Source organism: Rousettus aegyptiacus, unplaced genomic scaffold (genome assembly GCF_014176215.1).
Source record: "Rousettus aegyptiacus isolate mRouAeg1 unplaced genomic scaffold, mRouAeg1.p scaffold_m13_p_6, whole genome shotgun sequence".
NCBI classification, from domain to species: Eukaryota; Metazoa; Chordata; class Mammalia; order Chiroptera; family Pteropodidae; genus Rousettus; species Rousettus aegyptiacus.
Window position 1 is genome coordinate 17880379 of NW_023416309.1, and position 25663 is coordinate 17906041.

Below are 25663 nucleotides of genomic sequence, written 5' to 3' on the forward strand. Positions count from 1 at the left end.
TTCACCAGTTATCTTTTAAAATTCTCACAATGCTGTGAAGTATGTGCTATTTGATTTCCATTTTATTAAGAAATAAATAACTTTGCCCAAGGTAACTTTGTTCAGGTATAATTCCAAAACCGATACCTTTAAGGCATAAACTGGTATAGTAAAACCAAAGCATAACACCAAAGAGAGGGCTCCAGGTTTAAGGGGCAAACAATTTTGCATGTTTGGCTTATCTGTGAAGAAGAAACTCAAAATCCTCAGTGCACCCAGTGCATGGCAGACTGTATATGGTAGAGACTTATATTGCCTAAAACAACACCATTTTTTCTATGTCTGAGTCTAGTCACATTTGCAAACATAAGCATTTCTCTATGCTTTTACTAGTTTCATCTGGGAAGATTTCCCATACTTTTAAATCCACTTACTGTTCAACACCAAAGTCTGAAGTTAGGTTTTTTGAAAAGCCTTCTATAACCTAAAGTAGCATCTACTTTTACATACATCAGTAGATTGAGCATTGACTCTCCAGAACTTGCTAACACCTGGTATGGAAAAGGCCCAAAGCCATATTCAACTGAACTAAAATGCATTTACAGCAAATGATTAGAACACTTAATATATTTGTCTAAAATTTCTTATCAGTTTTTACCATGTATGAAAGTGGAGTGAGACAATGTCTTAAGTTGTCAAGACTGCTGCATCTAAGTTAAAGTCTGTTCTCTTTTACTTTGATTAAATTAGGATTTCCCCCATAAATATATGCTCCTTGGACTTAAACACTGATTTCCCAAAAGTAAAGTGATTTCACCTATGTTAATAGTTAATTGGTAAAGACGTCCCATGTGGCACAACAGGGTAGATGTTATTCCTTATAAATAATGGAGAAGAATCGGATGTTTTCTAGATCTGAGAAAACACAGCATAGTGGTTAAAAGGGCAGGCTCTGAGAGGCTCTTCCAAGTGCTAGCCATTAATACGCACAGGGCACTTAACATCTGTGGGTCCTCAGATTTCCCACCTGGTAGCAGAGATGTTATAATGAGATTAAAATCAGATAATGTGTGTAAAGCAGCTAAACTACAATAAGCACCCAAAACGCATTATATCTACCAGCTAAATCTCTCACTTGCCAACAGCAGAGCACTCTCTATTCCCCAATTTTCTTCTCAATTTAATGCTTGCCTTCTTATTCCCTAGAGTAATGCAAGATACAAAACATTTTAAACACACTCTTTCTTCCCCATATTATGTATGACACCACTGTTTATCTTTCTCTAACCTGAATGCTCAGCTTTACAATTTCTCTAAACACCATAAACTGTTATATTTATCTGCATATAAAGCTACTCTATCAATAGACCTGCCAAAACTGCTTCGATTCTTGAAAATATTTTCTTAAAATAAGTATACCTTCAAAGGGGTTTCTTACCATCAAGCCGTTTACTGATCTGCTCCTTTGCAAGTCTAGCTGGCCAGCACTTTCTCACTGTCTCAGCAACTGAAGTTCTTTCATTTTTCTCCCCAGTACTGGAGCCAACGTTCTTCAAATCCGGACTCTCCAACTGCTCAGTAACACTTTCAGTGCTCCTAGTAAAAGTCTGTACTTCCTGTGATTTTTCCTCCATACAATCTTTTGATTCAGACACATCTGGATCATCATTACTCTTTGTTGCTTGGTCTACAAGTGTGACAATCACTGAAGAATCTGGTGGTGAAGTTCTTTCTGGTGAACTTGAGCCTTCTGAAATGTTAAGGGGTGTGGGTGGCAACTCTGACAAATGAGCCAACTCTTTTTGTGTTCGTGGAGGTTTTTCAGTAATTTCTGAAAGCTTTACAGGGTTGCAGCAAAGTTTTGCATATTCACCACCTAATCTATGACACAATTCATTAATTATAACATCACAGTCTCCAAGAAGCTCTACATCAAAATGCAGATGAGGCAAAGGTTCCCTATTAATTAATATCTGAGGCACTTCATGGGGTATGGAACCTAAAAATAAGGTGAAAAATAAAAGTTAGGAAAAGGGAAGGAGGTAAGCTAATAAAGCATCAACAAATGCACAATGTAAAAATCTAATATGCTCCCAAAACCAAAAAAGAAACTCACCAATAATACTTAACCAAGCCATTAAAATTTCATCAAGCTATCAAGGAAAAAGATGAGCAGTTAAGCATCTTTCATAAAACTTAAGGTTCTACTCTTGTCTCTTGGTTTTCTCACAACAATCATCTTAGACTTTTCTATTCTGTACCTCAATTACCTTGTTTATATAATGGAGATAACAGTACTATTCCACAACATTATGAGGATTAAATGAGTTAATATATGTCGGTGCAGAGAAAGAGTTCTTGACACATAATAAGTGATTGTTACTTTACTAAAATATCTTCTAATATAGAGAGAGTGAGTAATTCCAGTCAAGATGGCAGTGTAGATAGGTAGTAAACTGAGTTTGCCACTCCCCACAATCACATCAATATCACTCAATAGAACAGTCACAGAGAACCACCGGAAGACTAGCTGAACAGAATTCCTATAACTAAGGATATAAAGAAGCAGCCACGTTAAGACTGTTATGAGGGGTGAGGATGCTGACCAGGCAGGTCACACACTCCATGTGGTAATTAAGAAATGGGAGGAATACGTCCGCAGCTGCCGCCCGCCCGCCCCCCCCCCCCCCACAGATAAACGAGTTACAGCCCACATCAGGTTCTGCCGCCCAGGACACCTTTGCCTGGAAAAGGAGTACCCAAAACAACTGGATGTGAAAACCAGCAAGGATTATGTTAGGGAGAGAAAAAGTGCTGCAAAAGGCAGAACTGCTGTTCTTAAAGGGCCCATGCACAAACTTACTCACTCACAAACTCACTTGCTCTAAGCTCCAGCACAAGGACAGCAGCTTGAAAAATGCCAAGGATATATGGGAAGGAAGTAAATTGACTTAACTTTAGGGCGAAGGCTAGAACGGCAGGGAATGGGGCAACTCTTCTGGGACAAAAGTGCTGCCAGGCACCATTTTCCCTTTTTTGAACTGACTTCCCACTCGGCCGGCTGGCCTGGTGCAGGTGGGCATTAAATCTGTGCTCTCCATTAACGTAGGTAACACTGCTTGCCCCGCCCTAGGGATTCCAAGACCCACCCTGCCCAACTTGCACGTCCTACCAGAGCCTCTCCTAGTGGCTCTTCCACACAAGCAGCTTCTGCTTATGCTACTCTGTCTCAAAGCCCACAAACCCAACACAAGCAGCAGCTGGACTCAACATGCTTTGTAGCTTCCGCAGAGTGGCCACAAGCCCTCAATAAGCTGTGGCTAAACTTGGCCAGCACAGGAGCCCCTCCCCCACAAGTCTCCAGACCCCACACACCAGGTGGCCTGCTTTAAACCCCAACACAGCCCTACCCAACTAGTTCCACAACTGACACACCTGAAAGGTGGCCTCAGCCGGCACCAGAAACTCCCCTAAACTGACTCCTGCTACACATATGGTCAGATCCCAAACAACTGTTCACAACTGTGGCCAGCCCTCACAGACAGCCTGAGGGTCAACCCCATTCACTGATGTGCTAGCTGCAATTGAGGCCCAACTACAACAGGACACACATAACCCACTATATATAGGACACCCCTGGAGTATGTGGCTCAGGTGACCTGGGTGACTGACCGCACCACTGGGCACCCCCACAGGACACCTTCTAAATAAGGCCCAACTGTCAAGGCTGGGAGACATAGCAGCTCTACCTAATACATAGAAACACACAAATTTGGCCAAAATGAGGAGACAAAGAAATATATCCCAAATGAAAGAATAGTACAAAATTCCAAGAGACTCAACGACTGAAGATAAGCAATCTACCAGATAGAAACTTCAAAACCCGAGTTATAAGGTTGCTCGATGAACTTTGGAGAGAAAAACAGATGAACTCAGGGAGAACTTACACAGAAAACATAAAAAAGTAAAGAAATCAAAAAAGAACCAATCAGAACTGAAGGATAACTGAAATGAAGAATTCACTAGGAAGTATCAACAGATTAGATGAAGCAGGGAACTAATAAGTGATCCAGAAGACAAGAAAGTGGAAAACAATTAGAAGAGCAAAAAGAATTTTAAAAAATGAGGATAGTTTAGACAAGGACTGCTGGGACAACATCAAGCATAACGATTCACATCATAAGGGTCACATCATAAGGGTCCCGGAAAGAGAAAAGAGAAAGGGATTAAACCTATTATAATAACAACTGAAAAGTTCCCTAATCTGGCTTAAGAAATGGACATACAAGTCCAGGAAGCAAAGAGTCCCAAACAAGATAAAACCAAAGAAGCCCATACCAAGACACATCATCATTAAAATGCCAGAAGTTTAAGACAAAGAGGGAATCTTAAAAGTAGCAAGAAAAAAGCAGTTAGTTACCTACAAGGGCGCTTCTCTAAGACTGTAAGTTAAACAGAAACTTTGCAGGCCAGAAAAGATTTGGTACAAAATATTCAAAATGATGAAAGGCAAAATCCTACAATCAAGACCACTCTACTTAGCAAAGCAATCATTTAGAATATGAGGGATAGTTTCACAGAAAAGAAAAAGCTAACAGAGTTCACCACCACTAAACCAATATTACAAATATTAAATTTCAAAAGAATAAAAAAATACAGGAAAGAAAAAACTTCTGACAAAGACAAACACTGTAAAAGCAGTAAAATCAACCAATTCTAAAGTTAGTACAAAGGCTAAGATGAAGTAGGAAAATCACGTGTAATTACAACAATAAATTAAAGAATACACACAAACCTGTACATACTAAAGAAGTAAAAAATAATGCCAAAACATAAATAGGGCAGGGGTGAGCAAAAACTGTAGTGATTTTATAATTTGTTCAAACTTAAGCGACCATCAACTTAAAACAGACTTCTATAAACATAGCTTGGTGTATATGAAGCACAAAGAACTTTAAAACTGATCAGAAAATAACTGATAAAATGGAAATAACTACATATCAATAATTACTACTTTAAATGTTTATAGATTAAATGGCTCCAATCACAAGACATACAGTGACTGAATGAGTAAAAACAAGATCCTGTACATACACTGCTTACAGAAGACCCACTTAAGACTGAAAGACACACACAGACTAAAAGTAAAGGAATGGAAAAAGATATTTCATGCAAACAGATGGGAAAAAAGCTGGGATAGCAATACTTAAGACAAACCAAGAAGATATAACTCTTATAAACATTTACACATCCAACAAAGGGCACAAAAATAATTAAGTAAATATTAATATACATGAAGGGAGAGACCAACAGTAATACAGTCATTGTAGGGACCGTGATTCGCCACTGTTATCAATGCACTAATCAACAAGATAGAAAATCGACAACGAAACAATGGCCTTTAATGACACATTAGACCAGATGGATTTAATTGATATTTTTAGGACATTTCACCCCAAAGCAGCAGAATACACATTCTTTTCAAGCACACATGGAACATTTTCCAGGATAGAACACACGTTGGGCCATAACTCTTAAAAAGTTAAGACAAATCATATCAAACATCTCTGATTACAATGGTATGAAACTAGAAATCAATTACAAGCACACAAACACATGGAAGATAAATAACATGCTTATTAACCAATGCCATTAAACAATGGGTTAACAACAAGATCAAGGAAGAAATCAAAAAATAAACCTTAAGACAAATGAAAATGAAAATACAAAGATGCCCAATCTATGGGACACGGCAAAAGCAATTCTAAGGGGAAAATTCACAGCAATACAGTTTTACCTCAAGAATTAAGAAAAATCTCAAAACAATCTAACCTGACACCTAAAGGAACTAAAAGAGAACAAAGCCCAAAATGAGTAGAAGAATATAATTAAGATCAGAGCAGAAATAGAGTCTAAAAAACAAATACAAAAGATCAGTGAAACCAAGAGTTGGTTCTTTTTTGAAAAGATAACAAAATCGGTAACCCTTTAGCCAGACTCAAGAAAAAGACAGGACCCAAATAATATTTGAAATGAAAAAGAAGTGACAACCAACAAACAGAAATACAAAGGATTGTAACAAAATACTAGAAACAATTATATACCAACCTGGAGGAAATAGATAAATTTCTAGAAATATACACACTTCCAAGATGAAATCAGGAAGAAACAGAAAATCTGTACAGACCAGTAACTAGTAACAAAATCGAACCAATAATCAAAAAATCCTCAACAAACAAAAGCCCTGGCCCAGATGGCTTCACAGGTGAATTTTATCAAACATTCAAAGAATTAATCCTTTTCTTTCTCAAACTATTCCAAAACACTGAAGAGGGAAAGTTCCCAAACTCATTTTATGAAGCCAGCATTACTGTAACACCAAATCCATAAAAAGACAGTACAAGAAAAAATTATAGGCTAATATTCCTAATAAACACTGATGCAAAAATCCTCAACAAAATATTAGCAAAATGAATTCAGCAGTACATTAAAAAGATGACACACCATGATCAAGTAGGATTTATTCCTGGGATGCATTTTGGTTCAGTATCTGCAAATCAATTAACATGATGCACACCATTATAAACAAATTGAAGGATAAAAATCATATATGATTATATCAATAAATGCAGAAAAAAAATCTAACAAAACCCAGCATCCATTTACGATAAAAAATCTCAGTAAAGTCGGGATAAAACATACCTCAACATAATAAAGGCTATATATGACAAACCAACAGCCAACATCATACTCAATGGTGAGAAGCTGAAATATTTTCAAGATCAGAAACAAGACAAGGATGTCCACTTCCACCATTTTTATTACCATGTTACTGGAAGTCCTAGTCACAGCAATCAGACAAGAAAAAAGAAATAAAATGTATCCAAATTGGAATGGAAGTAAAACTCATTATTTGTAAATGACATACTATTTCCAGAGAGCCCTAAAGAATCCACCAAAAAACGGTTAGAACTTATATATTCAGTAAATAAGGATACAAAATTAATATTTAGAAATCAGTTGCATTTTTATATATCAGTATTGAACTATCAGAAAGAGAAATTCTATTTACGATTGCATCAAAAAATATACATATATCTAGGAATAAATTTAAGTTAACCAAGGAGGTAAAAGATCTATACCCGGAAAACTGTAAGACAATGAAGAAACGGAAATTACAAATAAATGATAGCATATGCCATGCTCATGGAAAGAATTAACATTGTTAAAATGTCCATACTACCCAAAGCAATCTACAGATTCAATCCAATCCCTATCAAAATACCAATGATATTTTTCACAGAACTAGAATATATAATCCTAAAATTTATATGATCCTAAAATAAATAATCCTAAAATAAAACTACAAAACACCCTCAAATAGCCAAAACAATCATGAGAAAGAACAAAGTTGGAGGTATCATGCTACCAGATAACAAACTATACAAAAAGGCTATAATAATCAAAACAGCATGGTACTGGCACACAGACACATAGGTTAGTGAAAACAGAAATGAGCCCACATCTATTTGGTCAATTAATCTACGACAAAGGAGGGAAGAATATACAATGGAGTAAAGACAGTCTCTTCAATAAGTGATGTTGGGCAAACTAGGCAGATTCATGCAAAAAAAAAAAAAGGGAAACTTTCTTATACTATATACTAAAATAAACTCAAAATGGATTAAAGACTTAACTATAAGACCTGAAACCATAAACTCCTAAAAGGAAAAAAGGCAGTAAACACTTTAATACTGCTCTTGGCAATATATATATACATATATATGTATTTTTGGATATATCTCCTCAGGAAAGGGAAATAAAAAGAAAAAATAAGCAAATGGGACCGTATCAAACTAAAAAGGTTTTACACAACAAAGAAAGCCATCTATGAAACAAAAGATAACCTACTGAATAGGAGAACATATTCACCAATGGTACATCCAATAAGGGTTAATATCCAAAATATGTAAGGAATTAGGGTCTGTCCTGGTTAGTACTTGGATAGGAGACCACCCAGGAATACTAGGTGCCGTAGGTATTAAAAAAATCAAATCAAATCAAATCAAAATATATAAGGAATTCATACAACACCAAAAAAATCCAAACAATCTGATTTAAAAATGGGCAGAGAACCTAAACAGGCATTTCTCCAAAGAGGCCAATAGATATATGAAAAGATGTTCAACATCACCAATCAGAAATGCAAATAAAACCAGTGAAATATTACCCCATACCTCAAACCTTTCATCGATAAATTAACGAACAAATATGGCAAGGATCTGGATCACTGGTGGAATTATAAATTTATGCAGTCACCATGAAAAAACAGCATGGTGGTTCCTCAAAAAATTAAAAATCGAAATACTTTATGACCCAGCAATTCCACTTCAGGGTGTTTATCTGAAGATATCCACAGCACTGATTTGAAAAGATATATGGACCTTTATGTTCACTGCAGCATTATTTACAATAGCTGAGATATGGAAGCAACCTAATTGTCTACTGAAAGACGAACAGATAGAAAGATGTGGTACATATATGCAATGGAATATTACTCATCCATAAAAGGAATGAAATCTTACCATTTGTGGCTACATGGATGAAACTAGAGGGTGTTGTGCAAAATTAAAGAAATCAGACAGAAAGACAAATATCATATGATTTCATTTACATATGAAATCTAAGGAGCAAAACAAAAAAGCACATAGATACAGAGAACAAATTTAAGTTTGCCAGACAGGAGGGGTGATGGGAGGATGGGTGAAAAGGGGGAAAGGGATTAAAAAGTACAAATTGAAAATTGTTATGGGGATGTAAAGTATAGCATCGGGAATACAGTCAATAACAGTGTAACAATTATGTATGGTGCCAGATGGGTACTAGACTTAGGGTGATCACTTTGTAAGGTATATCAATGTCTAATTACTATGTTGTACTGCTGAAACTAATATAATATTGTGTATCAACTATAATTGAAAAATAAATTTAAAACTGTGAAAATTCATACAAATCTATTCTCCAATATTACATCTGTCTTACATTTTAAAAATGTACCTTTGCCTATCACCAACACACTATTATACTACCCCACAGAAAGCTTTTAAGAATTTGTATATATATGTATTACCTTTAAAGAGACAAAATAACTCAAAAACAAAGGATCTTATACATTAAATGGTCATGTTTTGTTTAATTACAAATTGTCCTACATTCTACTTTAATAAAATTTCACAGCTACTTGATAAGAATGAGTTAAAACTGCTAAAAACCACTATGTAAGGGGTAGGAAAAAGACAGAACTAGAGGTTGTAACTCCTCGTTTCTTTCAGCTATTTATTATACAGGCTGCCTATCTGATTGCTGGTGTAGGAGTCTAATTTAATGCTCTGATTAAGGGCTTGATCGTCTCTCCTCTTCGCCTTCACTCATTTTTTAGGGAATAACTGATGCTACTTAGTCCCTCTATCTTCTTCACCTCCCTTACTTCCTCACTAGAGGGAGGAAAAAAGGTAGTATAAGAGTATGTTAAATATTCCTGAGCAGATATATAGGGGTTTAAAATCTATTTAAGCATTTTTATACACACAAACATCCCTATGAATAAAGTAGATCCTCCTACAATTAAAAGACAAGGCATGATTGTTGTTCTTAAAAACAAAATGGTCATTCTAAGCCCCCAAATTCTATCTTACATAATACATGACACTTCTATCAAGCTATACATTTTAACTTAAAAGTTGAACTGTTTATCTTAATTTTTAACATACATTAGAACCTGACGTTATTTGTTTCGACAACTCTTTCCCCTACCAAAATGTCAGATTAACTAATCTTCATAACATGAATGTCACCTAAAAAATAGAGTTTGGCTCTTCACCCTCTTTAACCAGAAATAGAATAAGATCACTGGTATCTACTGTACAGACTTAAAACCCATGGCAATATATATAGAACTGTTCTCTGTATCATCATCAACTTACTTGGAATTAGTGCTACCGGTCTTACTTTCAGGGAAGATCCAATAACAATGAGGAGATCAACTTCATCTTTGTCATACTTCATAGCTCTATGAAACTGTTCTGGTAAATTTTCACCAAAAAAGACAATCTCTGGTTTCATAATAGCAAGTGGTTCATCAGCTGGACACCTAGGACATCGAGGAACCACCTGCAACGTTTCAGATTTTGGTTGAGGTGGGGAAGAAAAGGGAAAGCCCAAGTTAGAAACAGTATTTCCACATTTCCTAAGAACATATTTCAAAATCATCAGCATATGTCATCAGTTTGGCTCATATCGACTCTTGTTAAAAAAAAAAAAAAAAAAATCAAAGAAAACAGAAAAGCTGTGTATAAACAGCAGGAATAACTAGCTACTACCTAAAAATCAACGCAATTGTCATTGACCTTTTGTTTATTAACGTACAATGAAATTCAATGTTGCTACTATCTGTGTATGGTATTTATTCTAAATCAGTGTAGAACTACATTTGACATTCAAGATTGCACTGTACATTAAAAGGAAAAATCAGCATGGGTATTTACATGTATACACGCACACGACTTAATCCTTTAAAAAATAAGTTTTAACATATAATGATTCCATTTAATATGCTATCCTTTCTCATAATTACATGACTATATACACACATAAGTGTATAGAATTTATTTCTAGGTGGTTTTTATTCTCTGCCATATTTTATTATAGTTTTTTGGCAGTAAGCATACATGAAATACCTTTTACAATAATTTTTCGAAAGTTTTAAAGAATTACCACCGTAATTCCAAATCTTATAGGAACTAAAAGAGTGAAGAGACAAACTAATATAGCAACACCTCACTTATGATCTAGGTTTTTATTTTAAAGTTACATATTAATGAGCCAATTTCATAATTTTAGAGACATTATTGAACAATGTATTAGTATTAAAAGGTTCTTGTGTATTTCACCAGAATACCCAATGTTAACAATCTCTTCCTAGATCTTTCTGTACCACTTAAGTACTTTCAGAAAAAAAAAAAAAAAGAATTTAGAGGCAAAAGAACTAGATCAAAAACATGCACAAAAAATTCCTAAAATATGTGTGATAATTACCTGATTAAAAATATCTCCTCGTACAGCTTCACAGTCAACTTTGTATTTACAAATCAGGCAAGACGCTGTTGCAAAGGAACCTAAAAACAACCAACGTATGTTTTATTGAAGAAATGTTTCCATTTATTAAACATACCACAACGCTTATAAAACTTGACACTAGAAAAGTTATAGAATTTAAAAATTTTAACAAATTCCGCAGGAGAACCTAAGGGGTGAATAATTAAAATATTTATAAATAGAGAGAAAATCCAATCCTCAATTGCTGAGATGTTGCTACAATGATCTACCCTTTGTAATAAAATAAACCAACTCTTCCAGGGCTAAAACTCTTATAGAGTTAAAAGGTTACAATTGTATTATCTTTACTTAATTAACAGTTATGTTTTAAAAACAGTTTAGATACATAGTCTGTTCTACTTGTTTTAGAATGAAAGTCTAAATTTCTGACTCCTATACATCTAAACTACCTAGTTCCTTTGGTTTTATAATCTAAAGATGTCATGTTTTTTTCATACATAGCTATTATTACTTCTGTAATCAAAAAAGGTTACCGAAAAGAGTTTAATGGAATACAACTGTTGTTTTGAAATCCACATTAATTTCTGATGTTTCATACAATTAAATGTAAGGCCAACACTTCTGGGTTTCATTTTTTTGCATTCTACTTTTCTTATTTTATCTATAAGTCATCAGGTAACACAATTAAATAATAAAACTTAATCTCTATTCCCACATAGCAGCCTTTCTAATCGTAATTTTTCCTAGAAAACAAATTAAATAACAAAGTAATTCTGAAGTTTACTAACCATGACACTGAATTATCCTTTGGATTCCTGCAACTTGTTCCAGTGTATCTATGTTCTGAGTATAGTTCCGAAGTAGCTTTCCTTCCTTATCTGACAAGGCTATGAATTTGTGACAGAGAGATGGTTGGAACTGTCCAGGATATATTTCCTATATAATGCAAAAGCAAAAAAAAGATTACATTTAAGAAATAAGTATAACAGAGGTCCTATGTTATGTTCAACCAAAAAATATATATATACCAATAATAATCCCCCATGTATAAATAACTTAAAAAATACATGAGCATCTCAAAGCATCTAGATGGATGCAACACACACCTACAAAAGTATTATTGCAGTAATATGTATATGACTCAGCAATTAGTGAACTTGGCCCCTTGAATAAAAGGATCAAGTCGACCCACAAACATCTCTAATAAATGTTAGTATTTTAATAAAAGTCAGAATAAATATACTCCCTAGCAGATTATCTAATTTGTTGGCTGCAATTCAGATTTTTTATAAGGTAAAAGGGGAAAAGTTTAAACTGAAATGATATATCAAAGGTATGGTGACTTTCTTTTTTAAAACTGAAAAAAGGGACTGTCGACAGAATATTAAACTTTTTTGATTCATCATTCATTATAAATATCAACCTGTTGGAAGTTTAAAGCTAAAGTTTTAATTCCTTACCAAAATTGTTTTCCTTCCACTGCACAGGCTCATACTGGTATAGTATAGAGTTGCTCATGAATGCTGAGTTGCTGGATTTTGTGTGTGTGTTTTCCCCCCAAATAATGCTTCAATGCTGTTTCTTCTTTAAAAACAAAGAATTCAGATATACACATGGCAAAAAGATCAGAGAAAAAGTATCAATTTTGGTCCTCTCAACTTTTGACAGTGTTTTTTATTAAATTTCATTTAGTAAGTGACTATGGCAAAGGAAGTTTCTTCTCTACTTTTTTCTCTAAAGTAGTAGTGCTACCTACTTCCTTACCATTCATTAACAGCCTCTCTATTACAATGCTAGAAAAAAACTAGACACAACCATATGTCCGTCAATAGTGGACTGGTTGTAGATACATGGTATCTATAGAGTGTGCAGCCATTAAAATGAAGAAGTCTAGATGCACTGACCTGGAAGGTGGTCCATGACATACATGAAAAAAGCAAGTTAGTCACCAATGTGTATAGTTTTGTTTTTGTTATTAAGAAAAAACAGAAATTATATGCACATGTATATAGATATGTTAATATAAACATCAAGGAAGGATACAGACAAGCTATAAACAGGTAGGGGAGCTTTTATTTGACATTATTCAAAAAGTTGAACATGATTACAGATGATTACTTTTAACCTATTTAATATTTCAAATTTAAAAACTACAGGGATAACTTTTAGGTAAAAATCAAAAGCAAATCTCATTTAAACAACTATCACATATTTATCCATATGCTACTGAAAATCTGTTATACAAAAATCCATAAATTCTGACAAATTTTTATGAATTTCATGGACACTTTGCAATTTAAGAAACATACAAATGCATATATAGATAAAAGTAACGAATGAAGAGCTTAATAAAGTTAATGTTTGTTAAAAAAAAAAAAACTGAAAGTCACATTATGTTCTAGACCATTGAGTTGTGCTGCTGTACTAACCATTGTTTTAGTCCCAAGATGCTTTGTGTTTTAGCACATTTAGAGGATTAAACTTCATAGTATTTTATGAAAGCTCCCTCTAGAAATAGCTGTTCAAGTGTTTTAACAAATCTTAGAACATGCTACACAACAGAAAATAGAATCTAAACTTGGAAGAAAAGTGATAACAGCATGCCACATACAAAACAAGAACAAATGACCTACAGGGTGGAGCTGGAGAGCAAGAGTACCAAGACTCCAAGACTACACACTTCGGAAATGAACTTTTTTGTGCCTCATCCCCTGTCGTCTCTTTTAAAGGGGGAGAGAAGGAAGCACAAAGATATGTGGTCACTAAATTCAGCTGTACACTCCAGTTTCCCTTCATGTCCAAAACATAAAAGTTAGCCCTTAAAGTTATGAATCAATTCCTATAATTGGGGATTATTTATGAAGCAATTTTGTTGTTTTATTTTATACCTAAATTGTATGTGTTAAAACCTCAGTGATTTGAATCTTAACTTTGTCTATTTTTTTTTTTTGAATATACAATGGACCATGTCTGAATCATTAGATTTAATACTATGTTCAAACTAAGGGATGCAATCTCAAATAATAAAGAAAAATTACTCTGGAATAACTGTTTTAGTAGAAACTATTCCTAAGGCAGGTCCTTAATATGAAAAGCTGCTAAAAACCAAATGCCTGGGAATACAACTTTCTGCTAAAGTATGGACTAATTCTTCCATGTTGTATCTGTGACATGCTAATCCTATTCTAAGTAAGACAAGCCATTCCAAATCTGAATATTCTAAAGTCCTATTAAGTAAGGAACCAAGCATGTGGACTAGGCCATTCTGTCATTATCATCAGGATCTTCACAGATTAGAGTAAAAGCAGAGCTGGAACCAAAGGCTTAAAAATACTTTAATAAGAGCCCTTGCTTCCACATAGCTGTGTCTAAAAACATGCAAACAATCCAGTTATTATCCATAGGCAACCAATGAGGTCAAGACTAAAGCTTAGAACTACCTGCCGTAATGAGTTTTCATGAAGAAATAATGGCTTTCCTCCAGAGATGCTCTCTGCTTGGTTTCTTCTCAAAATTTCTAGCAATGTGAATGAGACCCAAGTCAAAGGCAGAGAGTGTTAAGTACAACCCTTCAAAAATAAAAGGACTCATCAAAGTTTGAGAGGCTCTACTTGCTGATATCCACCTCCTCCTACATATCAGAGGAAGGCAATTAAAATAGAATTGGTAAGAAACTAGAACCTAAAATCTTCATTGCCAAAAAGTGAAACCAATCAATCTTGTTAGAAAAACCCTGCTAATTCCATCTTGTTCCATTCATCCCAAAAAAACCCACACCTGAATAGGCTACTCAATATCTCACCTAATTAATACTTACAAATTAAAGTTAGTCACCTAATTCAACTGCTTTTTTTTTTAAGTCTAATTTCCTGAAGAGCTCAAAGTTTAGCCAACTTTTTCCACACAAGGATACCAGATAGTAAATATTTAAGGCTTTGCAGGCCATATACAATCTTTGTCCACATGGCAAACCACTCAATCTACAATTGTAGGGCAAAAGCAGCCATAGACAATATGCAAATGAATGAGCATGGCTGTGTGCCAAGAAAACTTTATTTATGGGCACCAACATTACAATTTCCATAAAATGTTCAATACCATGAAATATTTTGATTTTTTCCCCATCTGTTTTAAAATTCTTAGCTCACAAGCTGTACAAAATAGTGGCCACATTGGAACTGAGTCTACAGTCTCCCAAGCCATGTACTCACCTAGCACAAGATAATTTCAATTAGTCAAGCTATTAGTTACTACTTAATGACGTTTTCATATGTAACAGGCATAGCAGGAGCACTTTTTTATAATGCAGTAGATTAGGCTGAGGGCTAGGTTTTTACATATTAAAGGACTGTACAGGAAAACAACCCATGATTGAGTTCCTATGTTGTCCACAAAGCAGGTCACATTTACTACCTACCCCTATAAAGAAAAGACATGCTGACCCTACTGTAGGATATGTATATCCGCATTTGGCAAATGAAAAAAACCAAAGCATAGATGCAACTTGCCAAAAGTAACAAGAGCCAATAAGTAGCAGAGCTTTCATTCAAACCCAGTTTTCATACCAAATTGGCTCTGAAACCACTATGCAATACCGCCTTTTCAATTTCTCATCTCTCTACCTCAAGTTTCATATCTTTCTTTTAGGCTAAGTACCATTTCTATTGGGTATTCCTAACTAACCTAGTAAGATTAGTCTAGTAAATTCACTTATTTTTGCACATCTTCATGGGATTACTGGAAGCTGGAATTCCAATCACTCTCAACATAAAAACACTCTTTAAGAATACATAATGTTCCCACTAATCGGTGTTAAGAAAAACATCCCAATGGAACAAAATTGCTAATAACAATCAGGTCAGTCATCTACGCTAAACAGAAACAGAACACTGATATACAAGAAGATGCTAATTTTTATCTATTGAACTGATAGTTTTAACTACCTTAAAAACTTTAGATATCCATTAATAGAGAATTAAATATATCATAGTATAACTATAAAATACTATACAGACTTTTCTTTAAAATAAGGTATGTCTTTAAAGTGCCATTATCAAACTATTTCCAAGAAAATTAAGTGGAACAAAAGCAAGGTAGAGAAAAGGGTGTGTAATTCTGTTGGTAATCATTTTTAAAGTATTATTAGAAATTTACACTACTCTCCCTGCACCACACACACACATTTACTTTTTTTTTTCCTGGAAGAATATCCAAGAAAACATTTTACCATGGTAACCTCTGAGGAAAGAGTAGCAAGCAATAAGGAAGACTGAAGGAGAGGCCAACTAACATTTATATTTTGTACTGCTTGAGTTTATTTTTAAAACATAACAAAACACACACACATGATTTTTTTTTAAATCTTGTCACAATAAGAATGTATTGAGGTTTTTTTAGGGGATGGCGGGGCAGGACAGGAAGAGGTATGCTAAATCAGCCTCTCTTCTGATGGGAGTATATTTTTCAACTTTCCCAGGTAGCAGCAATCTGACAAAATGTATCAGGACCCTTAGCAATTTCCCTTTCGAGAATTTATCCTAAGAACACTGGAAATACTCCAAAAAGAACAATCATAGCAATACTATTTGTAATAACAGGAAGCAGGAAATGTCTAAAATGTATACTTACATAATTATACCACTTAATGAACATTATGACGATTATAAAGTATTAAAGTATCTGACAGAAAATTTATTAAATAGAAAATACTATAAATCAAATCAGTAGGTAAAAGCCCACTTTTATAACAAAAAAATATGTCCAGCTATAATACTATATTTACATTTATACATCTATAATCCACATATACCTGGGGTAATAACATACTGTCTTCAGGTGAATGCGACTGTGGCTATTTTTTTTCTTTTGGCTTGCATTTTTTTATTTTTAGGCAGTGAGCTGGTTTTAAGATTCTTTAACTTTATAACTACATAGCCTGGTATGTTTGCACATTACCAATAAAATGATAATTTACTGAATAAATATAAAGATACTTTTTGAATTTTAGTTCATAAAAATTCAGTTCATATTTTTCCCTCCATTTTTTCTTGAGTTTTAATTACTCCAGGGGAAGAAACATTCATTAAGTTCAATATGGGATAGCAAATACACTCTTTGGACACAGTCCTTTTTTTAAAAAAACAAAAAGGTTATTTTATACATCCTCAGTTTCACTTTTACTCACTCAATACATCAATTTTATCAGCATCAGTCAATTATTTTAAGGGTCCTGAGAACCATGATTACAATAAATTATCATTTAAGCACTTCTTATATGCAGGAAGATAATGGTTCAGGACATGGCTATATAGCTTTCATATTGTCCTTCACTGTACTTGTGTAAAACAAATTTTTCTTGCACACTATACTACAAATGGTGTTCAAACGAAGCAGTTTTGCAGGGGACAGTTCGCAATGTCTGGAAACATTTCTGATTGTCAAGACTGGGGGTGGGAGTGTTAATGGCACTCAGTGAGAAGAGGAACGCTGCTAAATACCCTATGATGCAGAGGACAGTTTCTCACAGCAAAGAATTATCCACCCCAAAATGTCAATAGTTTTGAGAAACAGCTCTAATGGGGCCAGTAACCTGTTAACACATCTCTCCATTACTTGAAATTTCCAGTCTAAATGAAATCTACGTTTCTTCTCAGTAATTATTACACAATCGATGGTCTGATACTCGAAATTCTTTCCTTCCAAAATGTCTGAATTTCATCTTAATAGCTTCATATTACATTATTTTTCTCTCATAACTAACAAAACTCAAAAGCCATCTTTTAATGAACTTTCTACATAGCAGAGCAACTGGCAGAAATTTTTATATTATTTTATTCATTAATATTTTACAAACCTAGTAAAATACAGCATTTACATACTCTCCCCATTCTCCATTTCTGGATATTATTCTTCATTCCTTGCCCTTATTTCTCCTTAATCTTTCCCCAATAATTTATTTTTAGGCCCAATATTAACTCAGTCTCTTCTACCAATAACCATTAAATTTAAGTGCTATTTCAATTACCAGCAGCTCTCTTTTAGGCATTTCCTGATGTGAAAATTAAAATACAATAGTTCTATATGAAAAGCAGTTATAAAGGTTCATTATTTAGCTCTTACTGTAACTTGATTAAAAACTCAGAAAACAAATCAAGCAAAATTAAGTTTATATAAATAAGACTGGAAAAGGCTGTACCTTTTAAATGACTGAAATTTTCATTTTATTAATAAAAATATGCATAAATTCTTAAAACTTCATAGAAAAGTGAAAAATGCCATTTCCCCAATCTTTTCTTCTCCTAGGTAGTAGATAATCTATACGCAGTGGTTAAGAACACTGTAACGCATTAACAGTATGCCATTTTTACTGCACATACTTTATGCACCATCTAGATTTGAAGTACACTTCCTAAAGTTCTTGTAATGTCTTTATCAAAGTAATTCTGAATTGTTTCTACAGATGCTTACATGTGGAAGCTGGTTTAAGCTACAAATGAATACTCAGTTTGTGATTAAACAACTAAGGTTACAATCTTTCTCATCTAGCTATTTCTATTCTCAGTTACCACATTTTCCCAAGTGTCAGGTACTACTTTAGGAAGCAATTTAAGACAAGTTAGTTTGGGCAACATGTTTTCTTTCTTTTCAGACCACAGAATTTACAGCCAAAGTCTTAGGAGCATTATATAAATGAGACTAGTGACTCAAACCTTTTATAATCAGATACAAAATCAAAGTAGTTTCTAGCTACTTGCCCACCTTCTGCTACTAGAGCTATTATAATGCCAGTATCCTAGGTCTAATTCAAGAAACATATAACTAAGTGATATTTCCTTGGTCTGCAAAATCATGCATTAGTAACACTAGCACCAGTATGTTAAAAAGGTTAATCTTCACTAACTCATAATATTGTAATTAAGAAACAGAAAAGACAAAGAAACTAACTTTACACTATTTATCTCAGTGTGAACCAGGTGTCTGTTCTAAAGGCTAGCTATAAATGACCATCACTACTGCTTATAAAGCAAAATGTTCAAAATTTTTACAAATTTCAAGTTGATGGTTGGAAAGATTAAAAATTCTCCTAGTGGTCTGCAAATTTCTCAAATTTAGTTTTTAGTTTTAACAATTAAATCATTTCCAAGAGCTTATCTCTCAGATTTTCAAATGTTTCAAATGTAATTGTTGCTAATTAGTACAGCTGTCATTGCAATTTTTATATTCCTTAAAAGAGTGGATTTATACTGTACATGTTAAAAGGAATTAAGAGTATTATGTATTTAATTTACTTTAGAACAAACCATGGTCTCAACAAAGCTGTGGTTTGAATTGTTATCTTGGGCTGTCCATTGCATATAAATTCAATATGCTCTTTTGGATGTAAATCTTGGAAATGCAGTATGAATGCTATCATTAATAAAAACATTAATCCTAGTCCAAAAAAATAAATCCTATCCAAGAAATTTTAATATATAATTTCCCCATTTTACTCTAATCCCTATTTATAACCACATCTGGATAAAACAAAATATTTCTTTAAAAATAATCAACCAGTTAAACATCATTTGTTCTGAATTAGCAAGGCTTTTCCTTTTACCATGTTATATATACCACAGTATGAAAATAGCTAAGGTCACCTTTTTATTAAAATTCAGGTTCATTTAATTTCTAGATTCACTATAAATAGTCACTAATACAAAATACCCTTTCGAATATACTAAAGTTTAGCACTAACAATTTTACAATTTCTTTCCATAAGACTAAACTTTGAGTGGAAAAAAAGTTTTCTAATGACTAAAATCTCTTAGATATGGATAGTATAATATCGAACTTTATACTTCGGAGCAGAGCTGCCCAACAGAAATATAATGTGAGCATAAAAATTTTCATAATTTATAAGGAAATATCAAAAGTATTATTTCCACATGTTAATATATAATAGAAAAAATTAATTATATATTTGCTATTTTCTCCATACTAGGTTTCCAAAATCTTGTATGCCTTCCACACTTACATCGTATCTCAATACACTTAAGTACTCAATGTGGCTAGTGGCTTCTGAACTGCACTGTGTGGCTCTAAAGACTCTAGAGCAAGACATAGCACCCCTGACTAAAATGCAACCTAAGAATATTCTCCACCCAATCACAAATTTTCAGGCACATGCTTAAGTTAAGATCTAATATAAAGCAGATGTTATAATTTTTATGACCAATAAAAAATATCAAAAATCAAAACAGTGATGTTACTTTTCCATTAGTCTACTAACCTCTAAAAAAGCCTGGACAATGTAAATGCCAGTACCACTGTGCAAATTTGAAAAATGTAAATATCCTCTTCTTTAAAAATAAATTTGATCCAAAAATGAAAAAAAGTAAATAATAAATCGTTCTAAGAAGAAGGGAATTCTGACTGGAATGACTTTATTTCAGTGATCTTATTTCCATACCACATTACTATTACTGAATTTCCTAGATACTGAACGGTAGGCTTAAGAAGCCTGAATGTGAACAAATACTTTTTCATGAGAGACCAAAGGAACAACTATAAGAGTCTGTAGTACCTTTGCAAACTTGAAGAATGGTCTTGGATCTTTTCTGAAATATTCAATATCAAACATTGCTTGAGGATCAGGAAGGTCTGGGAAGTCTACTGCAAGGCGAGCATAAATACCATCTCTTGACCTGAAGTCGGGTATTCCACAAGAAACAGAAACCTGAAACATGCATGGCATAATTTGTACAATTAAATCATCTATCTCTATCTTTATAATTACTTGTTCTGTTATCATACAATTAAGGAAGAGTTGAAAAATATTTCAGTTTTAAACTTCTTTTGGGAAACAAAAATACCACCTATTCCAATTTAAATAGAAATAAAACACCCAAAAAAATGAGTATTGTTAAAATTTATCGCATATGCCATTCATAACGGGGTAATGAATTTTAAGTCAGGCTAATTTCAAACCTTTAAGCACTTAACCCACAAATTAAAACAATTGTGAATTGAGAAGAGCATAACTCATTTTAAATTATTTTAACAGAAAGAAGAAATCTCTCATCTGGTCAGGGTCCTATTATTTTGAGAACACTAACTTTTTGTATTTTTTTTAAAATACAATGCTGTACAATATTTCAATTGTTAAGAATACATTTAGATACTATACTTTTTCTTCAAATAAACCTTGACATTTCAAATAGGAATTTCAAAGTTATTTTTTTTCTTCACAATTTTATGATTTGACTACACTTTGAGCTCAGAGTAAACCAAACTTGTCTAAATCACACCTGGGATCAAAGCATAACTACTCTTGATGGATATTTAAGAGTAAGTAACCCCCTCCCTTAACTTAACATGGCAGAAAGCAGGACTATAATTTAAATCGAGAATTGCCCTGGTCACTAACATATTCTGTATTTAGCACACAATACACAATAGCCTTAAATAAGCTAGTTAACTGCAACCCTACAGGCTGGACAAATAAAAAATATCCAAGCTACCATAATCACATAACCTTAATGTAAAATAGAAGTAAGAATCTGTTACCTTCCCAACACTAAGTTCTTTACTTGTACTGATGAGTTCCTGGTTTCTCCATGAAGCTAGAACCAATACCCAACTTCTCCATCGGACCCTCACACACCTTCGATACACGCTGAATTCCCTGCATCTATCTCCTTTAGGCACTATGGTACAATGTTGGTAAAAAAATCTTGCCTTAATCCCACTTACCTACTAAACTAATAAACAGAAGCAAATCTATTTTAGGGTTATTGAAAACAACCAATTTAGCAACTGCTGCTGCATTCACTTCACAGCAGTGTCCAAACACAAATGCATAGTATCATGTAAGGATAAATTCTTCTACACCAGAAAAATGTCTCTTAATTTGGAAAAGTCATGAGAAAAAACAAACTCTACTTCCCCCTTTTACTAATGTTTTATACATCTTACATACCCCAGCTCCAGTTAGAACTATTATTTTTTTGCACTCCTGCAGTAATTTCACAGCATCTTCAATTGTATTAATATCTTTTCTTTTTTTCCTTTTTGGTGGTTCGGAAAGGATATTAATAACAATCTGCCACAGTGTCATATCATCCAATTCAGGTGGAGGAATTGTTTCTGGTAGTAAATCCTTAAGAATTGTTCGAGGATCTGTACCAATCATGAGATGTTGCTGAACAAAAGTATATGGACCTATGTAAGAGGAAAAAGAATCAGATCAAATCCACTTCCAAGTAATTAAAAACTTTCATTTATTTTTCTAAAGTAATGAATTAACAATTTTTAAGTTTCTTTTGCAATCTAAGAAAATGAAACATAAAGGTATTTCATTCTCACGATATCCTCAGAGCTAATGCTGTATTTCAATGAAATTAGGAAGAGCAAATCAAGAGCTGGGTCTGTCCCTTGAGCCGTAAAATACAAAGTATGTATTTTAAGAGTCAAACTACCAGAATTAAATTTCAATAAAGTCCATAAATATACAGCATATGTAGCAACAGAAATATGTACAAAAGGCTTCTACAAATCAATACAGGCAAGATCTTAACAGTCCCAAAAGCCCATACTATTTATCATTGAAAACATAAAGGAAAAAAAAAGGAAATCTATACATCCATCTAAGTAAATCTATACACAACTATACTTTTCCAGTAATAATCTTCAATTTGATCTAACTCTTCTCCCAAAATGATATATAATGCTGATGTTTTGAGCATTAATATTTTTTAATACTGACATTTCTTAGATAAATTTCCCAGCTTGAGAAAGCCAAAAATACAGTAAATCTTATATAGACACTAAACATTATATTTAAGTAGTCAAGAATGAGAACACATTAAAAGATCACTTTTGAGATAGTTTGTCTCTTGATCGTGTTCTCTACTTCAAAATATTTTTCCATTTCACTCACATACTTAGTATTTACTAAGCAAAAATTATGTGCCAGGTACTTTTCTAAGCACTGACAAAACAGTATACAAATCATTTAAAAAGCCCTGCCCCCAATGGGGCTTATATTCTAACATAGAACAGAATTTAAAACGTTAAGATACACAGCTTGTTAAGAAGTGATGTGTTAAGAAGTAAAAATGAAGAACAGATAGGATAGTGAGGGAGCAAGAAACTCTTAACTGGAGGAAGAGCATTCCACAAAGAAGTTACAAATGAAAAGGACCCAAGGACTAAAAGTGTGAGAAGGACCTGATTTGAGAAATATCAGGGGCCAGCTTCCACAGGCCTGACCTGTTTAAAAACAAATACACAACAAAGTACCAGACTTCCCCTAGAAACATAAGCTAATATTATATTTCAGCAAACCCCTGAGGAATCTCATCACAAGGTTATAAGGCAGCAAATATATTTTTAGCTGGAATAAAATGAAAATACAAAAAAAAAAAAAAAAAAAGACATTTACTTTCTAAAGCTGTGAAACCATACCTATCCGTGGCCTTGGAGTCCAGTCACTAGAGCTTGCATGTGAGGCTCTATCATCCTCATCACTTTCACAAGAATGAAAACCATTGGTGATTATTTCATCACCAAACAGAAGGTTGTCTGCAAAAGAAACCAAAAGTAACTAAAGGCTGCTGAAACTATCTCCATCTAAAATGTATGAAGATCTACAATAGTTACGATGCAATAATTTTCACAGAAGACACAACATTCATACTGCCTGTGTAAAGAATGCCTACTGGCTCAGCTTGTACCATTCATAAGCACAGTATATCCTCATCTTTAGGGATTCTGCATACAATCTCAAAGTTTCAGTTCATCAAAGATGTAGATATAAATTAAATCTACTTAATCAAAATACAAAACTAGTAATCTAGTTAGAATGAATTTGTCAATCACAAATAATGAAGCTCACGAAACAAGAAACAACAGTTGTTCAAACGTAACTAGAGCAATTTTTATTTCTCTTATATAATACTAGACATACAAAAATAACTTTGCATTATTCGTTTCCTCAATTCCGTTTTTCTTGAAATGAGGTCTTTTTACTAATCCAGTCTTTCATGCACGTTACCTTTAAATACTATCCAAAAGTCCACTGATGAAGATGCACATCTACCCAGGACAGAAAATCTTCACACAGAAACTATGAAACCCTCAAATATGACATGACACGTACAACACATCTGCTTTAGTGTGTCAAAATACGTCAATTCGTGTTTCAGGGTGACGTATAAACATAATAAAGGATTACACCTAATCTTAAAACTACTATAAGAACATGATTAGAGAAAAATACTGGTCACATAAAAGTGCTCTAAAAATACTATCACTTTCTTATGCCCACTATTAACTGAACAGAGAACAGTAATCTTTAAAATTTGGAGACTGACTTCAGAAACTGCTTTGCTCTTTAAATTTTAAGACAAGTTTAAAATAAAGACCCTCCAAAAAGTTACGCATTACATTGCACAGGTGTCGATTTGCAAAGACAACTACAAAATATCGGTGCAAGGGAAGCAAAAGTTGCAGATTTAAAAGTGCTGGGGGGCGGGGGTGAGGAGTGGAAAAGATATTTAACAAAAGCATTATGCAAAAACAGTAAGAGGAAAAAGAAACTTATTTTAAAATCAACTGCGAAAGCTTCCCGGCCTGGCGGCTGCGCAAACCGCGAAGCCGCCCAGGCAGGCCGCGGACGAAGGGAAGGAGGGGAGGGCGGGAAGGAGTCGGCAGGCCGCTCCCGCGTCCAGGCCGGCAGCCCCGGAGGCGCGCAGCCGAGGTCCGTGGGAGGGAGTGGGACGCCGCAGAACCAGCCCCGAGACCCCAGCCCGCCCGAGGCCCCGCCATCGCACACCAGGAGGGCCCAGGAGAGGGGCGGGGGAGTGCGCAGTCCCGGCCGCCCGCGCCTTTGCGCACCTCGGTACCCAATCGCCGCCGCCTCTTCCTCCTCCTCGCCCTCGTCGTCGTCGTCGTCGAGGTCGTCGGCCGGCAGCGGCTCCCGGGATAGGACCTGTAGGCCCGGCCCATTGTCTCCTTCTCCGCCCGCCGTCACCTGGGCCTCCCGCTCCCCGCCCGCCGCGGCCACCTCCCGCCACAGCGCCGCCGCCGCCGCCGGGCCACCCCCGGCCGCTGCCGGCGCCTCACGCTCGGGGGCCGTCCCATCGGGCTCGCCCGGGCTCCGCCCGAGGCCAGGGCCGTCTCTCCGCGGCCTCTTGCGGAGCGGCTCCCATGTGGGCGGCGACGCAGACTCCTTCTCGGCCGACACCGCCGACGGGGAGCCGCCGGGCTGCAGGGCGAGCGCCGCCTCGTCCGCCATCTTCCAACTGCCTCTCTGGCCCTCCTCCTTCGCCTCCTCTGCTCCCGCTCGACTCGCGGCACTGGCGCCCCCGCGGCTCGGGCTGCGGGAGATTTAAACTGCGTCACGTGACCGCGCCCCCCCCCACCAGCGGCTCCCGCCACCCACGCGGGCGGGACCACAACACGGAAGGTCACGTGGCGGGCGGAGGCGGCGTGGGCGGGAGGAAGAGCCGCCTCCCTGCTGCGGCCTCACTGCCCCGCGGGGCGCGTCCTGCTGCCGGGCTCCCCACTTTCTCAACTTCTCTTTCAAACC

General features: G+C 35.2%; 1 protein-coding gene across 2 annotated transcripts in view; it reads right to left on the reverse strand.

Annotated features, from left to right (window-relative positions):
• The window catches only part of SIRT1 (sirtuin 1), a 29120-nt gene extending 3682 nt beyond the window's left edge, over positions 1–25438 (reverse strand). The window contains exons 1-8 of one of the 2 annotated variants that reach the window (XM_016127316.2): positions 24970–25438; positions 23539–23655; positions 22052–22293; positions 20657–20809; positions 11883–12030; positions 11074–11153; positions 9963–10149; positions 1418–1978 (exon numbers count right to left, since the gene is read on the reverse strand). In XM_016127316.2, coding sequence (XP_015982802.2) covers positions 1418–1978; positions 9963–10149; positions 11074–11153; positions 11883–12030; positions 20657–20809; positions 22052–22293; positions 23539–23655; positions 24970–25369 — 1888 coding nt within the window. In that variant the 5' untranslated portion in view covers positions 25370–25438. Of the gene's footprint in view, positions 1–1417; positions 1979–9962; positions 10150–11073; positions 11154–11882; positions 12031–12554; positions 12679–20656; positions 20810–22051; positions 22294–23538; positions 23656–24969 lie in introns of those variants that run through there. The other variant, XM_036223501.1, reaches the window with a different exon arrangement.
• Positions 25439–25663: the final 225 nt, after the last annotated feature.